Source organism: Astyanax mexicanus, chromosome 12 (genome assembly GCF_023375975.1).
Source record: "Astyanax mexicanus isolate ESR-SI-001 chromosome 12, AstMex3_surface, whole genome shotgun sequence".
Classification (NCBI taxonomy): Eukaryota; Metazoa; Chordata; class Actinopteri; order Characiformes; family Acestrorhamphidae; genus Astyanax; species Astyanax mexicanus.
This window is the reverse complement of record NC_064419.1, coordinates 21422326-21441039: the sequence shown is the minus strand read 5'-3', so window position 1 is coordinate 21441039 and position 18714 is coordinate 21422326. Positions and strand designations below refer to the sequence as shown.

The 18714-nt window shown below is 36.7% G+C and overlaps 2 protein-coding genes across 2 annotated transcripts in view; one reads left to right on the top strand and one right to left on the bottom strand.

Moving 5' to 3' along the window:
- Positions 1–691: 691 nt before the first annotated feature.
- On the bottom strand, positions 692–17301 carry naa35 (N-alpha-acetyltransferase 35, NatC auxiliary subunit). Its single transcript, XM_007237420.4, has 23 exons — positions 17207–17301; positions 14300–14511; positions 12974–13007; positions 12713–12827; positions 12545–12619; positions 11784–11951; positions 11412–11478; positions 11282–11325; positions 11120–11170; positions 10930–11013; positions 9781–9895; positions 8962–9140; positions 7547–7606; positions 7155–7261; positions 6497–6563; positions 6286–6384; positions 5994–6172; positions 4512–4651; positions 3487–3554; positions 2603–2743; positions 2369–2491; positions 1924–2004; positions 692–1188 (listed from the first exon to the last, which is right to left on the bottom strand). Exons 2-23 carry the CDS (start codon positions 14418–14420, stop codon positions 1129–1131), a joined length of 2178 nt encoding a protein of 725 aa, XP_007237482.2. The 5' UTR covers positions 14421–14511; positions 17207–17301; the 3' UTR covers positions 692–1128.
- Positions 16568–18714, top strand: part of agtpbp1 (ATP/GTP binding carboxypeptidase 1) — a 45606-nt gene continuing 43459 nt past the window's right edge. Inside the window, exon 1 of the mRNA XM_022670624.2 lies at positions 16568–16737. The gene's annotated coding sequence lies outside the window, so the exon portion shown is untranslated. The remainder of the gene's footprint in view (positions 16738–18714) is intronic.

Below are 18714 nucleotides of genomic sequence, written 5' to 3'. Positions count from 1 at the left end.
TTTAAATTTAAATTTTCTATCTTTTATGCTTTGATTGTTTTGCTCTATTTGATTTCTATTGTATGGTATTGATGATGTTGGTGATGATGATGTTGATTATTTTACTATGTATTTTCATATTGTATTTTTTATGCAATGTAAAGCGTCTTTGAGTATCCTGAAAAGCGCTATAAAAATAAAATGTATTATTATTATTATTATTAAAAAATAGAGGCACCCACGCTAACCTAGCAACAATGCAGAGCTTTTAATCACAGTTTTCATGCATCTTGGCATGTTCTCCTCCACCAGTCTTACACACTGCTTTGGGATAACTTTATGCCACTCCTGGTGCAAAAAATTAAGAAGTTCAGCTTGGTTTGATGACTTGTGGTCATACATATTCCTCTTCATTATATTCCAGAGGTTTTCAATTTGGTAAAATAAGAAAAAAACTATTTTTAAATGGTCTCATTTTTTTTCAATGCTGTATATAACAACTTTCCTTGCCTTTTCTGCTGACTGAACAAACCTTATCCCCAATTAGCTAAAACAAAAACAGGGTCGGAAACCTTTAATTTTGTACTGTAAAATTATAGAAAACAAAAATAATCTACTCAAAACAAAGTTTCATCTATAATTTAATGGCTTCGGGAGATCGGTGCATCATCTACTCATGGTAGAGCATCAAAAACATCAAACAAAGCAGTGATTTGACAGTGAGATGAGATTTTAATTCAACAGTAACAAACCAAGACACATTTACACACATGCAAATCATGGATCTCTTTCAGACTGGATGAACTGCAACATCCTGCTTAGTATAAAACTGGTATTTCAGCATGAACACTGCTGGATAACAGAAGCCTGGGTCTGTAACAGCTTCTATCAGCTTTCAGTTCTGCTTTTATTTTGTGTTCTGGAGGGATAAACTCCACTTTCACACTGTTGAATGAAGCAGCTGCAGAACTCTTTATCAGGTGGTTTCTGAAGCTGAGCTGTATTGGAAAAGGCCTGGTGGACTCCTGCTGAGTACTGCAGTAGGTAGGACATGTAAACTGCTGGAACACACACACTGCTCAGAGCTCCGGACGGGGAGAGAGAGGAACGTGGAGACTGTCGGGATGTGGGGGAGAGTTCTTGAAGGAGTCAAATGATTTTGACTATAGGGAAATACTTGTGCGCAGAGAAGTCAAACTCAGGAAGAGCCTGAAAAGCAAAAGACAAATGAAAAGAAAAAGAGTGAGTTAAAACTGATTCAATTCCGGGGTCAGGATTCAGAAGCGATTTTAGATTCCGGAACTATTTTTTTATTCAAATGGTCTATAAATTTGGTTTAAATTATGTGATTAAGAAGATGAAATGACGATTTAAACAAATAGAACAATTACTTAAAACAATTTTAGGTTCCTTACTGTATCAAATATTTTTGCAACATTTCATATTTTATTTTTTTGTAAATCTTTAAAACGTAACCTTAAAAAAAAAAAAAAACAGATGTCACTGTCTTTTTAACCATATTGCATCATTTTCAAAACTTAACCTATACTATATAAAATTAAACATATAACTGAAACCAGGAGTCACACGTAAATGCTAGCCTATTGCCATTAATCAGAGCTTCTCCCACTTTATTCTTTGTTTCACTGTAGAGTTGTTGTTTATCACTTAAAAAGCTATGTGAAGTTAAAACATACTTTGGGGCCAGTGTTATCATAAACTAATGCTAATGCTAATACTGCTAGAGAACTAAACTGAAACTCCTTTAGAACACTGCACTTCAGTAGAGTGGCTTTACTGCTCCTTACAACCTGACTGGTAAAATTCACATATAAGGGGCACTGGATTATAAAGCGCACTGAAGATTTTTGGAAAAATTAAAGTATTTTAAGTGCACGAAATGCAAAAAAAAAAACGATAATATGAGGAGTTTTTTTGCTTTACCTTGGTCTCCTTCTTGTGTCCTCCTGCCAGAAGCTTCATCACAACAATGTTCGGTTTGGCCACTTTGAGGATGCGATTTACCTAAATCAAACAAAAATCACAAGATCAGTTCACCATACACTTTCATTATAACTAGAGGAGCATTAAATACAGCCAGGTATGACACTTTTTAACAAACAGTGAGTTACTGGGGTCGAGTTAAAGGTGCCCAAGTGTGGACAGAGGACTTGAGTGAAAGCTAAATCTGGGAAAGCGATCAGCTCACATAAATTAATAAATAAAAGCAAAGCTAAAATTAAAAAAAGCAACATAACAGGGTGGAAAACAGCCTCGATGAACAACATTCTGGAGAAATACTTCAAAATTACTTTTATTGTACAATATATAAATAACAATCCTGCTGTGTGATTGGTTAAACTGGGTTTAAAGCAGTTGTTTATCTTGCCTCGGCATCAGGGCTGGCCACGTTCTCCAGTATGAGTTTGGCCTGCTGGAAGTGTTTGCTGGCTGCCATGTACAGGTCGGCTGAGCGCGGAGGAGGACTGTACTTCTTCAAATCTGACATTTCCTGCACAAACACAACATTGAACAACCATCAAACATGTACACTATAACAGTAAAGCTGCAGCAGAAGCAGCAGGTATAAGCTTTTCAGTACAGTCAGACTGGGATGTGGTACCTTGAACTGGATGTAGTGCACCGGGGGAGGCGTGACCACACTGTTAAAGGGGGCGAAGCGATGCTCGTAGCGAACCTGCTCACTGTCCAGCTCAAACTGAGGCTTCCGCACTTTTCCGTCCATGTCCAGTGCAATCATGGTCTATACAGATACAGAGAAGGAAAGATCCTCGATGTTACACCAAAAATTACATTTTTTTTACCTAAATGGGAAGAAAATCAGATTTTTTTTCTGAGCTGTCTGAACACAAAATGGGATGTTTACAAATCAGATTCAAAACTGCTTTCATATAATGATCCTACAATGAATATATAAAACCTACATGTGGTCGTACTAAAACTTGGAAATTATTAACATTCTGAAGAAAAAAAAAAAAAAACAACATAACAATGGATTTTTTTTGTGCGTATATTATTTTTTTGTTTAGGGAAATATCCCCCCCACCCCCCCTAAAAAATTTTTTTTTTTTAAATATACATCTCAAATATTTGAGATGACACTCAAAATCAGTACAAAACACAAATAAAAGGGAAATTTAAAACATAAGGAGGGACAATAACATGCATTGTAAACTTCTGTGACTTTTATAAAGAAATAATATATGCTGACAACTCAAATTTACTAAAAATTTAAAAAGAATCCACTGGAAACAATTTGCATGTAGTGATTTATTTACTTGTTGCTGACGTGAAAAGAAAGGCATACTGTTAAAGTCACAGTGACCTGCAGTGGATATATTTAGCCTCACATTACCGGCTGGTACAGATGGCACAATCAATCAGTTCAAAAACTTCAACACCTTCTTCAATAAGATATAGAGACACAAAATGCGCTCTACCAAAATGCTGAACAGATTATTAAACGATTAAAGAAGAAGATGTTACCTTATACATTCCAGCACACATGTTCTGGTAGGCTTGGCTCATTGTGATCTCTTTTCCTAGAGGACGAGCTAAAGAGAGAAAATCCGGCCAGTTAGATTCACTAAACCAGCACATTCACAAGCTATTCAAACACACTGGCACTAAGGGCCATCTAATAATTATTTTAGTATCCGAGTGTGTTATTATTTGATTAGTCGAATAACCAACGATTATTTCTGGCATGCCTTTATCACTTTAAAATGATAAAAAACACTTAAATGTGTGATTTAAATGCCCTTTAATTGTTTAATGTTTATAATGTTTATATAATATTTATTGTAAAAAAAGTAATCTATTATTTGGACACATTTGGAGACATAGACCAAGCTGACTGTAAACTGCTGAACACTCCAATACAAATGATGGACAGCTGAAGTGGAAAAAAAAAAAAAAAAGAAATCAACAGATAGTTTGCACACCACAGAAACCTGGTAACCTTGGAAACATACGGGTGCATCTAAAAAAATAGAATATTATTGAAAAGTTACTTTATTTCAGCAATTCACTTCAAAATGTAAAACTCATATTATATAGATGTATTCCAAACAGAGTGATCTATTTTATGCTCCCCTATGCAGACCACTTTTATAGATATGCACATTTTATTTTCCAGCAGGACTTGGCACACTACCCACACTGTCAAAAATACCAATTGGTTTTACATAATATTAAAATTTTCATTGGCTGTAAACCATGTTCATCAACAATAAAAAAATAAACGTTTAAAGTAGATCACTATATAATCTGTCTATATAATATATGAGTTTCACATTTTAAACTGAATTACTGAAATAAACTAACTTTTCAATTATATTCTATCTTTTTGTGATGAACCTTTATGGAGAAGAAATCTTACAGAGAGAAATACTACAGAGAGATTGTGAGCAGCCCTGAAGATGTTTAATTTTTTAATGGCAGTTGTGCAAGATATTTGAGCAATTATTCTGGATTTTGGATTTGGATAGCCTAAAAAGAAGCAGCTGCACCTTTTTTCTTCTTCTTGCTCTTCTTGCTGCTGCGTCCTTTCTGCTGCTGCTCCTCCAAAATGCGCTCCTCAGCCATCTGAGAGCTGTCTGCTCTGCTCAGAGTGGACATAAGCCATGCATACAGGAATTCTGACAGGTACCTGCATGTGATATACACATACATACACAAACAGAATAACTCCTCCATTCATTCACTCTGTAGATTAGTTTAAATAACGTTTAAAGTCTAAATAATGACATTTTATTTTAACAGTTCAGTATATAACTGACCAGTAGAGGTCAGACTTGTTTAAGTTTTCCCTCTAGAACAATTGAAGGAAAATACATACCATGGTTTCCAGTGAATCAGCAGCAGATAGTAATAAGGTACATGTGTGTGTTGTATATTTTTTGCACTATAAGGCGCACTTGAAATCATCTACTTTTCCCAAAAATCGGAGTTTCAGTTTAATTCTCCAGCACCGAGACTGGAGCAGTATTAGCATTAGCTGCTAAACATGCTAAGCGCTAGCTCTTTCACTTTTTAGGGGTGAGTATTATTTGCCTGTAGCTTGCTGATAACCCCAGCTAGCACTGCTGAAGCAGCATTAGCTGCTTACCGTGCTAACCACTAGCTCTTTCACTGTTTAGGGGTGAGTATTATTTGCCTGTGGCTTGCTAATAACCACAGCTAGCACTGCTGAAGCAGCATTATCTGCTTACCGTGCTAACCACTAGCTCTTTCACTGTTTAGAGGTGAGTATATTGGCTAGTAGCCTGCTGCTTACCCCAGCTATTACGGGTGGAGAAGCATTAGCTAAGCCACGCTTAGCGCTAGCTCTTTCGCTGTCCAGAGGAGAGTATATCGGCTAGTAGCCTGCTGCTAACCCTGGCTAGCACTGCTAGAGCAGTATTAGCTTTAGCCACGCTTAGCGCTAGCTTTTTCGCCGTTCAGAGGTGAGTATATTGGACTGTAGCCTGCGTGTTTATAGTGTTAAAACAAGCTACTTGCCACAGACCTTCTAATATGGCCCTAGCTTACCAGTACACTCAGGGTTCCTCAGTGTAGTGCTGTTGGGCAGCTTTTAATGTCGCTAACCGTGGCTAGTGGTTAGCTGCTAAAGCAACTACTGCTGCCGCACCCATCTTAGAGGATATCTGGAGATCTAAGCTTACTGTAAATAAACAGAAGCACTTTACTCAACCAAATAAACAGCTTTCAGAAGATAAATCTGTAGATTAACACCCAGTGCTCATCTGACTTAAAAAAAATCCAATAACATATATAACATATAACATATTAACCCATTATACATTAACATTATAACCCATTTGTGTTTTAAAATAAATAATCAATGCCCTTTACCAATAACAAATCTAAGCTTTATTAATAAAAAAAAGGCAAGTTTAAAGGTTTATTCCTTGTTTAGATAAAAGAAAGAAAAAGATTTTCTCATGCAAGTGACAGTTAGTATTACTGTAATTATCGCACACAGAACTGACCAGTAGATGTAGTAGTACTCATGCATGCTGTAGAGCTCCAGCTCAAATCCACTGAGCAGGTACTGGATCATGATACGCAGGTTGTGGTAGAGCACCCAGGTGCCCAGACAGGCCAGGTGCTGTCTCTGAGGCTCCAGCTTCAACAGCAGACCATGAAGAGCAGCATCAACCTTCTCTGCCTTAAAAAAAAAACATATACAATATTTTAAGAATTCTTCACTATTACACATATCTATTTTTCATATACTTTTATATATACACTTATTATTACATAATATTATTACACACATACTTCATCCTGCAGGGTGGCAAACTCTTCCAGTATGTGTCCAAGTTTGTCTCTCTGTCGAGCTCTGTTGTGGCCGTGAATCTGAATCAGACTGCAGAAAGGCTGTAAAGCAAATTACTCAATTAATATACTAATTAGATTTATAATTTGCTACAGATCTGTTAATACAGACATTACTAGAAGGTTATGAAGCGTGCACTAAAGTGCTGCATACCCGAGAGCAGTGTGTTACGAAGGAATCGATGTAGTCTTTGGCCTGGTGGTTATTATACAGACTGCACCTGTGAACAAAGCATCAGTTAGTCAATCAAGTAGTCAATAAAAGAAGAAACTGAGGCAAAACTTGTAGAGCATATTCTTTTTTTTTTTTAATTTCACATTTATATTCCATTTCCCCCCCCAATTTTCAACACCAATTACCCAACTCATTAGGACTCCCCCTATAACTACTGATGTCCCAACATCAGGAGGGCACATGCGCATGCCTCGTCCGATACATGTCGAGCTGCTGCTGATGCAACATTTGCAAGTAGCATCACAGCGCGCTCGGAGAAAAACACAGTGACTTTGTTCTGATACATCTGCTCACAGACACCTTGTGCTGAGCGACATCACCCTTTGGAGTGATGTGGGGAGAGAGCGCCATCTACCCACCCAAAGAGAGCAAAGCCAATTGTGCTCTCTCAGGACTCATGGCAAGCTGCATGACCGGGGTTCGAACCAGTGATCTCCCAATCCTAGTGGTAGTGCTTAGCCTGCAGGACCACTCCAAGCCCCCTTGTGCAGCATATTCCTAATACACACACTAAGTGTAAATATAGCATATAGCCTTTTTATTACGCCAAATCCCCACCACATGCACTCTAACTCACTTTGTGGACAGAACCGGGGGGCTGACGAAATAGCGGAGAGCATCTTTGATCATGTCCTGCATCAGGTGAGTCCCAAATACCTTTTTGTTGTCGATCAGAAATGTAGTCTAAACAAATAAACAAAACAAAAATTATATTTTGATATAATAGTACAAACAAGGGCACAGATCAGCCTAATGTCCTCATAGTACAGACAAAAAATATTTTTATTATATTAAATAATGTTGATATAAAGCTCAGTTTTATGCAACTGCAACAATCTTCAATATCTAATCACCACCAGAAAATAGTCAACTTTAAGAATATTTGCAGAAACATTTGAGATGATAATAAGGGCATATGTTATAATAACATATGTAAGTGCATAGAGGATGGATCCTGATGATAAATACCTGTAATAATGATCTGGACAGTACACAAGGTGACTGCTCACTGAACTCACAGAAGAAGTCCTGAAAAACAAACAATGCCTCTGTTAAAATTAGAATGAACAGCCATAGGCATGTGTGTTTATTTGCTCAATAATATCACAAAAAAGGTAGTGGTTTTACATTAAAACATCACCAAATCTCCAGCCATGAGAGTCTATTAATATCTGTGTTTATGTATAATCATATCTGTATAATCCAACATTTGTTTTGGTTAATTTATTGGCATTACATTAGGTGAGCTGTTCATGAAACTGAATACATTCGCATGTTGGTGGCAGGGTGGTTTTAAGGCATTTGGGGGCCCCAAGCAAAATGGATCTCACCACATATCAGCACCTCTGTCTTGTTGAACAGCATTATAATAAATAATGTTGGATCAACTGTAGTTCAAAGAGCAAAGCAATGGTCTAAAATACACTATAACACACATCTTTACTGAAATGTTACATTGTTGTTTGACCAAGATTGAGGCAAATATGCGCTGTGCCTCGTCTCCTTCACAGTGGGCAGAACTGAGTTCAGAGAGCCCGGCTACAAATATGAATTAAATTCATATGTAGTCGTTGACAAGCCATTTCTTGGTTTGCCTGTCTTGTTGCAACGGGCCTGCAATTATAAAGGATGGGTTGAGGTTGGCTGATGTGCTATTTCCATAATCTGAAAGTGAAACTAATGTCAGTTAGTCAGTGTTGTACTTTCCTGCATTGACCATCAAATCATTTAAATGGCCTCTCACAGTTTGTCGATGCATTAATTTCATAACCAGTCATTGTCTGGGGGCCCCACTCACTTGCTTGGTTTGCCTGTCCTGTGGCAATGGGCCTGGTTGGTGGCAGACATCCCAAAGAGATCTGGTACCAAGTTTTGTTCTTTAAACTAGTTCACAAGGATCTTAAAGTTCCCAAAACTTTGCAGATTACTAGTAACACTATAGAGACAGAAGTATGGTAATACCTGCATCATTTGTTTTTTTTTTTTTTTTTAATTAAAGGTATTAAAAAAAGAATTTATTCTGATTTTGCTGGAGTGACAGTCTGTACTGCCCAGGAAAGACATTCTTTTACATTTTGTAGCATTGCTGTTAAGATCTGAAAAAGCATTAGTGATGTCCAGTTTGTAAGGGATTCATTCCCCTCTAGCCCACACCTGGCATTAAGGATCAGGTCAACAGATTCATGTTTGTTCCTGAGAGTCCAATTCTATTGGCAATATTTCTCTATAAAGACTAGACAAGCTGTATTTGTGCATCTGCACATTTGTATCAGAAATGAGTGCAACTTAAAATAGCTGAATGCATTTATTAGATGGGATATCTGCAGATATGTGGACATACAGTCAGTGCAAGTGTGAGTGTGTGTGTTTAATTCCTTCATTACCAGAATACTGTGCAGGTTAGTGGTGTTGATAACTTCGCACACAGTCTTTATCCGATCAATGAGTTTGCTGAAGTAGTTGACCATCTCCTCACGCTTGATGATTTTGGCGTAGCGGGGAAAAGTGGGTGGTAGCAGGCGCTGATTTACCAGTGGCTCAAATCCCATCATGATTGGGTGATCTAGTAAAAACATATTTATATGAACATTTACACACAATACATTCATATGTACATTATCTAGACTGGCATACTCAAACTCAGGAGATATTCCAGTCAACTGAATTAACAAAAAGGAAGAAACTGAAGAAAAAAATAAATAAATAAAATAAAATAAAATAAAATAAAAATAATAATAATAATAAATAAATAAATATATATATATATAATATTGTCTTATAATTTAGATCTGGCCAATAATAAATACAAACTGTGACAGTTTGATACATTTGGTTTGAAAGTAAAAGAAAATAAAGATTAATACATAAACACACACACATACATTTTCTTGTTACTTAAAAAGAAGTTTGTAATTATATTTGATAGTTATGTTAACCACTAATACAGGTTTAAGGTTTAATGGATTAAAAATAATATTTAATAACATATTTAGTAACCATTTAATAACAATTTAAATCGCAATCGCAATATTCTGTGGAAAAATCGCAATTCAATTTTTGCCTAAATCGCGCAGCCCTAAAGCAGAATATTGTAATGAATGGTATAAACCAGTGTGCAACTATGAAATATAATCTTCAGTGGTGTCATTCTACTGACTGGAGGCAGTGTGGGATAATATAGTGTGTATTCATGCATATCGTACCTCCTTTAGTTGTGTCATTCTGTGACTGAATGCCGTATTGAATGGTAGAGTGTATAGCATGAAGAAGGTCAGCTGCTTGGCTCATTAGCTTCTGTGCTTCACTCACTGCACTCGTCTGAAAAGAAAACAAAGATATCAGTGGTCAGTGGTGCTGAAAGTTCTAAAATAAACACCTTCTTTCTTGCTACTGCAAACAGCTCTTAACTTCCTGTTAGTGATCAAGACTGACTATAGCTGGTAGAGTCTCCCTTTGAGTAAACGTAGCAATTTCACAAGTAAAAAAAACTTGGATTTGTAGTAAATTTAAAATAATCGCTTTAGTAACTGTAGTTTTTCCCACCTTGAACCAAACCATGGCAAAAATGAGCTCAATTAGACACATGTAGCAGTCAAACGTTTGTGCGCATCTTAAATTCATGGTTTTTCATTATTTTAAAATTTAGAATAACAATGAAATACTTTTATCAAAAAAAAGTTAAATAAAGCAGAATATTTTTGACATTAGTTTTTAAAGTAGGTGCCTCTTGCTTAGATTACAGTTTTGCACATCTTGGCATTTTCAGCTTAATGAGTTAGAGTCACCAGGAATAGCTTTTAGTTAACCGCTGTGCTGAACCTATCCCTCTTATTGTGTTTGTTCAAATCCAGATTATGTCAAGAACTACGGTACTCAACTAAGTAAAGAACAAAAAAAAAGTCAGTCAAAAGGTCAGGAAAAAAAAAAAACTTTGAAAAATATCATGAAATGCAGTCACAAAGACCATCCAAAACATTATGATGAAACTGGCTCTCATCAGGACTCCCACAGGAAAGGAAGACCGTGAGTTTCCTGGTTTGTACAACATTTTTTACTTTAATACATGATTCCAAAAGCACTTTTGGTGGGTACTGACCACTGCATATTGGCAACACCCAACAAGATCTACCTCATGTCTTGGCTCTCATCAAAGTGGCTTTGATTCTTGCACTTTATCCTGCTTCCAACTCATCAACTTTACTTTCTTTCTAACAGTTAGTACCTACCCGGTGACAGATATCACTCTGTTTAAACTTGTCCACCTCTCAGTGGTGCCAATGTTGAGTCTAATCAGTGTATTTTTTTAATAAATAATTCTGCACAACTTTGACTGAATATGCAGCATTTCATACCTCTTTCTTGGTGAAGGAGATGAGAGCTGTCAGTAAAAGGCGGGTGAATTTAATTCTGCTAAACAAAGCCAGACACTGCTGATGCTGAAAGAAGAAACACAGAGAAGAGTGTGTGTTATATGTATGCATAGAACAGCATAATACTTAGGATACACTCATATTTACAGTACTATGCTATTAGAAGCCTTACATCCAGCTCCACTTCTGGGTCACGCTGCTCGCCCTGTCGACTTCGTGTACTCTGGGAAACAGAGAGAAGAAATATGAGAAACATGTCAGCACATCATCATTAATGCAAGAGATGTTCTATTGTCTCTGTTCAGCCTGTGCCATCTGATCCCATTAACATTACCTTCACTTTCCTCTGTAGCTCATCTTCCACATCCTTCAGCATTCCTGATAAAATAAAGATAAAGGAACACTGAAATCCTGCATCAAAACAATGTAATGAATAGTTCTATGATTAGATAAATGTACAGTACCCGTCACTCTCAGGTCAGTCACACTGTTGGCCATTTTGAAGCCGTAAGTCATGGCTTGGAAATCTTCCTGTTATACAAAAACACAGATACTGCAATTTCATTACGAGCAATAAATGTATAAATCCTAAACTACATACATTAATTAATTCAAATTAATGTAATATTATGGCCACATTTTTGTTACTACATCCTACACAGCCAAAGTTTAATGTAGAAATGAATTTACTGTAATTTGATTTTAAACGTGGAACAGGGTTGTATAATAAGGTGGTCACTGCGACCTGTGACTTTTCTAGGCATATTTAAATACTTCTTATATAAAGCAATAAACAACAAATAAATAACAAAATAAAACCATTGCATAAATATTACCTCCTCAAAAACAGCCGCCTTGTTGACTTTCTCACGGGCGATATCGCAAACTTTGAGGATCCCAAGGGCGAAGGCTTTAAGGGCAGGGTCCAGGATCAACTCAGGGTTATGAACATACAGACATGTAAAAACAGTCTGTGCCAGGGAATGTCCCTCCAACCATGTTATCTAAAGACAGAGAGAGACGGTACAAACAGGAAAAAAGGTTAATTTCATTTTAACCCTTTATTAGGCATTGTAGCCACACAATATTGCTTTCTTTGTTATAAAATTGTTGTAAAAAAACTCTTCCAACTATTTGTAGGTAGTAACTGTAGTATTAGAAATACTACGATTGAATATAAGTCATTTTAATTCAAATATTTACATTTTTAATTAAATACTTGCATTTTACATTAATTGAGAAAAAACATGATGTAATAAATATCACTAGCATAATAGTCTACTTACACTAGAGCAGTAATTATTTTTCGGCTCTAGTTTAATAAACACAAACCAGCTTTAATGAATAATAACTCAAGAGTAGACAACTTCACACTGTTCAAATTTTTAAAGTCTTTACAATTAAACAGTGCACCACCATTCTAGACTCAGATAAACCTTACTGCAGGAACCTGGTGTCAAACAGTACTAATTTACTTGATCTCCCATATCTCATCTTGACCCCCACATTTCCCCTGAACAGTCATTTCTTAGGGAATTTAGGTAAAAATCGCTGGCTTTTAATGATAAAACACAAAATAATTATTAACGATACACACCAAGCAGCAGAAACAAGTGTCCACAATCCCGATGAGCTCAGGTAATGATAGGTCCTTCACTCTAATTGCTTCATCCTACAGAAACACAGCCATATATAAGAATATGAAACAAAGCAAAAGAACATGATGAGTTTATAACTGAAAATGAAAGAAAGTCTGATGTTAGACCTTCACAGCCTGTTCGAAGTTGAGAACTTTACGGTTCACTTGGTTCCCAATCATCCCAGCGTCCATTTTAGGGTCCATCATCTCAATGGCAGACATCGCCTCAAACAGACCGAACCTGAAATCACAGTCAGAATTTAATACCTCTGTAACACTGTGCTATAGCAAATGTGAAACACTCCTCGAGAGGGTCCCTTGTCTATAGTTGTCTATAGACTTTTTTTTACAAATATAGCCTGTGACAGACAGATTCTGGATACTTACAGTTTGTCGTGGAGAAGCTCCCCAAGTTTAAGTTCTGCAGAAGCAAAAATAATAATACATTTTATTTTTGTGTGTTAGTGCAATCTATAAATTCAGCTTTTTTATTTTTATTTTATGCAATTCTTTGAATTAAAACACAGTCAATCCAGTCTCCCATATCCTATCTAGGACTTCACCAATGAGATATTGCCACCAGTGCTGGCAGAGTGATGGTACAATTACATGGAGCACCACTGCATCTTTTTAAAGTGCCACCAACACAAAACACAAAAAAAGCATTTGGATGCTCTTCAGTTTAAACTGATAGCCTGGTTAAAACAATTCCAACCTTTACATGACTGTTCTAATTTGGAGCAGTGATTATTTATCCTATTACATCTACACAGTAGTTTAAAATGAACTTAAGCTGTATGGAAATCAATCCATCAGTGTGCTTTAGCTTTAAAGGACCAGGGTTAATATATCTTCTGTCGAAACTAATAAAAGGTTCTTATCAGCAGAGCTTCAGACAGTATTTTATTACTGTGCAGTATGTCACAGAAATCTGTTTGGGATATAGCCTCCAATAGGTATAGACAGCATGCAAACAGTGTGCTGAAGCTATGGAAATGGGTGAACTGACTATTGTTCTGCTGAACAGGTGATGACTGAGTTTTAGTAAGGTTGATAACAGTAGCTGGGTAATTTATCACTACCAATGGTGTAGTAGAGACAGGTTACTGATCAGCTACAGAGTAAGTCTTGTTGTTGATTGCCACTGTGTGTCAGTCCGGTAACCCGTGCTTGGGTGATTAAAAGGCAGAGATTACATTCTATCTGTGTATCAAAGCAAACGTATTGTATATATGGTTCTCTTGTGTCTGTCCACTGGATTCTATTACAGTGTGTTTTGAGTCAACAGGTTTTATGTTATTTATCAATATTATCATCTGTGACTGAGGTATTCGTTTAAGACTTTGGTCACAGCCATTTAAAGTCATATCCCCTATAAAGCCTTCACCAGGTTACAAATTCTGATTATTATGAGAAACATAAGCATAAAGAAAGGTTCTCAGAATGTTTCTCAGAGCTCAGTGGAAAAAGGGTTATTCTGGGAGAGATCTGATGTCCTGGGAGAGCCAGTCTGCGATATCACAGCTGCCTCTATTGGTTCCAATAACAACAAAATGCTGGAACACGGACAGGTTCTGGGTCAGTTCAGTGAAAATGATCACTCTGATCCAGGAGCAGCTTCACGTTGCACCCAGAACAAAGGGGAGGCGATGCGAGCATGTTGCTATGTTGACATTCAGGTGTCAGTGATACGTATAACTCTGTCAAACACACCTTTACAGGCCCCTTTGAAGTCTTGGGTGATGTCCACCCAGTTGGCGTTGTTCCTCATCTTCTCTGGGATGCCGAGACCCCATCCACCTTCGTCCTCCTCCACTGACGATTTCATCACCATGGGGACGGATGCAAACAACAAAGCAGCAGATCTTCAGGTTAGGAGACGAGGCCTAGAGCACCACGCCGTTGCTGTGGAGCGATTCACAGTACTGTAAATACAACAGAACAATGATACAATTAGTCAGAGTGCCTTTCATACTCCTGTATGCTGATAATGTATAAAATATTGTTTACTGCAATAAACAGTATATTACCATCACTGCCAGTATCCAGAAATGCTAAAATATCTGCTTACTATTCATTATACTACACAGGTGTTACAGTATATTTCTTTTTAATGAAAATTAGGTACTAGTACTACGTTCCAAATTGTAACAGTACATTAGATTACATTTGGCAGATGCTTTTATCGAATAGCGACTTACAAATAATGATTTACATTTAGTAATAGAGTACATAGAAGTTCAAGGCAAAAAACTTGGGATTAGTGGGACAGAGGAGAAAAGCAGGAGAAGTAGTTAGTTTGTTAGAGGTGTTAGGAGAGTAAGTGCTCTTTGAAGAGCTCAGACATCAGGAGTTTCATAAAGATAGCAAGGGATGCTCCAGCTCTGGTAGTGAAACAACTTGCATTATACCACATTCAGTTCTGACCCTGCAATGTGATTGGCTGAGAGGCTTCTATTAGAGCTGCAAAGATTAGTCGATATAATCAACAGTGCCGATTATTTAAATTTGTCGACTACAAATTTAATTGTCGACTAATCGTTCATTTGTAACAGTACCGCATTACACAAAGTGCTGGGGACAGAAGCGCAATTGAAGATGGGTAAATGGCTCACTCACACAGTTTACACTTAACTTAGTCTGTGTCTCCAAAAGTACCCAAACTCTACAGATTACATATTTACTCACTAAATATCAGTACTTTCCACGTTTAAACAACATCCAGACATTTAAATGCCTTATGAATCTCACGTTCAGCTGTTTCTATTGTTTTTAGAGATAGTCGACTACCAAAATAATCATTAGTTGCAGCCCTAGCTTCTATGAATACAGTTATCAGTTGGTAATTCACTGTAACTGAAGCTCCCCATGTATTACTTCGCCACATACGGGTAACCTACCAACAATGCAGCTCTTACAAACAGCACAACTATAAACAGAGCAGCAACAACTGTCACAATTAATTACAGTGGATTCATTAAATCTATTGGCTTTGAAAGCATTGGTTTCGTTCTGAAACCAGAGGATAAATCTATAAATGACCTGCCTGACACCTCCAATGACCCAAGGTTTGATGCGGTTTAAACAATGATTAGTAGAGCTGGAAATGCAGAGAAATGGAGTTAAAATAGTAAAACAAACGTCCTGGACTCTTAATGTATTTACATCCTGGTTAAAGAGCAACAACATTAAAGTCGATTTAGAATTATAAACCAAAACGAAATGAATCAGCTTCTACTATGTAAAGACGCAGATTTTACACCAGTAAACAATGTCTTTGTGGGCATTGTAAAGAGAATAAGAAACAATGGAGGAAACAGAACTTTTCACCATCCAGCAATATTATCTGAAGACCTTGCAAAAACCTACCAGTCAAAAGCACATGATCCTGGAACCCTGAGAGGTCTTTCAAATAAGGCCTCACCTAAAACTAATCTGAATTGTTTTTAACCCTAAAGGTTTGGGTCAACATTTTGGCGGATGAAGAAAGGAAAGAAATATTGAGATTCGCCGAAAATCATTTACGATACAGGAAGATGACAATGGGGAAAAATGTCACTATCCTTTTTCCTGCGCTTTAATAAGCTGTGGGTGTGCATTTTTTTATTATTTAATTTTTTAATGTCCTTTAAGGAGCTTCGTAGAGATGCAATAAAATAATATTAGCCATTTTACTGAATTAAATTTATAGAAAATACATTAATAAACATGCAGAAACTAAACTCAAAAGAGAACAGGTGAAAGGGAGTAGCGGTCCAGTTTTATGGAGCGGTCATTTAAACACATTGGCAGTAGTCCACAGTCTTTATATGGCTGGGTTTCAGTTAAAAAGAGCCAACTTTGGTGTTTGGTGTTTAGTGTGTGTGTGTGTGTGTGTGTGTGTGTGTGTGTGGGTGTGGGAAAGCTCAGTGTGTGGTCAAGAGTTCCCAAGAAGGAAGTAGACATAGACATAGTAAGCTTGACAAATGCCCTAATTTGAACTATGGCAAACATCAGTAGCTAATAGTCATTAACACACAGACTGAGCTGGTCATGGATATCTGGATTAACTAGTCATCTAACCTAGCTAACTCGTTCTGCAGCTTTATTTATTGTGAGAGGGAATGGGAGGGGGAGGAAATGAGTGTCAGACCTCCAGACAAGCATTAAAGGTGAGTAGCCAAGCCTGCGTACAGAACAACTGTTCTGTGGTGATTGGAACCCTAAGGGGTTTAGTTACTGAAATAGGTGGCAATACAAAGTCTGTTTGAAAGGAAGAAGAATGGCATTTTTCATTTAACCAACCGTAACACAATATGCGACAACGAGAAAAAACAGTTGACTGCGGCTGCTAGGTTAGGTATGTGAAATGTAATGGCTGTGTTATGTTTGTGTACAGTATAGCTTAGCTAACCTAGCTTAGCTAGCTATCTATCTATCTGACATTCAGTGTCCAGCTCGTTAACCTAGCTTAGCTTAGCTAACCTAGCAAGCGACCACATAACGACTAACAACAAGCTAAAACTCCGGATTTAACACTGCCAATTATTTCAGTTCATACAGCAATATGTTAACTAGCTTCGCGTTTATACGGTTATCACTTAACATCACCGCAATTAATGGATAAAACAGATAATTTACCTTATAAATGACTAGCTAGCGTACTCCCCTGCAGCCACTCATCACCGCTTCCACTGGTCACCGGTGATAGACGTTGCGCCGAACTGCATTATAGGATTTGTAGTTCTGAATATTTCGCAAACCATCCACGCCTTTAGACCTATGTACATATTTTATTTCAAGTCCTGAATGTATAACGTTGTATTAATTGTTGTGCAGGTTGAGATGCCTTAAGACGATACTTTTTTTAAATAAATCTCTATTTTTTCCTCAAAATAAACCGTAAAATCTCTCAAAGTACTACATTTCCCAGTATACGTCTTATGTTACTTGTGCCGTAACTTGAATCCGCAGATTTCCAAGCCGTTGCTGTCACACCGCCGTGCGCGTGCATGACTTGTAGATCGCAGATTTTGCGCAAAGTCAGAACAGTGAGAACTGTCCCAGTACGGTGTAATAAAGCCAGAGATGTTTATGTAGAGCCTTCCAACTTCCCACATGTTTCCCCGTTCTAGCAAAAAAGGAGTGTTAACCGATAGGGGGCGATCACGAGCGAGTCTTCAATTAATGGGAGTGAATGGAGCTAAATGGCTACAAACTAAAATTAAAAACAGTGTCTAACAACTTGTTCAGGATATCCATTTAATTTCGGAAAATCTAATGAAGCATTTTCTTAAAAAATAAAGAAACTTATAACTTATAACTTGTTTTTCTCTTAATTACTTTCTACTGTGAACTGACTGTTTGATCCAATGCAGAAGGCCCAGTCCCATTTCACCCCTTGGCCCTATTGTTTGTTTTTGTTTTGTTTTGTTTTATTGATCTTTAAAGTTTTAGGGTAATATAAAGAAACCACAATGGAAGACAGTATAAAAATATACATTATGGAGAAAAAAAGAAAAAAAAACAAGAGGCCAGTGAAAGCTTATCACAAATTCTTACAGTTTTTTTTCTTATTTTTAGTAATTCTAAAGGATTTCAATAGTGATGTAAAATGTTTGTATGTACTCAATAAAATAAAAATGTTAATAATAAATTCCTAGACATAATATATCTATGTCAATGTATAAAAAAACATAACATATCCCCAAGGTTCAGGTTCACATAAATGTTGGTTTTCTTCAAAATTTTAGGTGCAATGGAACATAAAAAAAGATGTGATACTAATTCACATTTTGATTGACATAAGGAGCATTTAACATATTTTTAAATTTTGCAATTTTCTAATTCATAGGAGATATATGTTGTGAAGTATTTTCTAATGCACTCCCTAGTTTTATTGGGGATATTTGGGAACATTTATAGGGTAAAAGCCATGCTTTTGTCCAATTTTTATCTTGGATCGTGGTATTCCAAAAGAAAAGTTCCTTCTAGGTGTAGCATATTTTCTTAAATGAAACACATTCCTTATTAATTTATTAGTGCATTTTAGGTCAAAGACACAAACACTGCCTTCTAAAAACTGACATTCCTCATTCCCCACTTTTTTTTTACATGAAATGTGACTTTTTCTAAGGTTAATATGATAA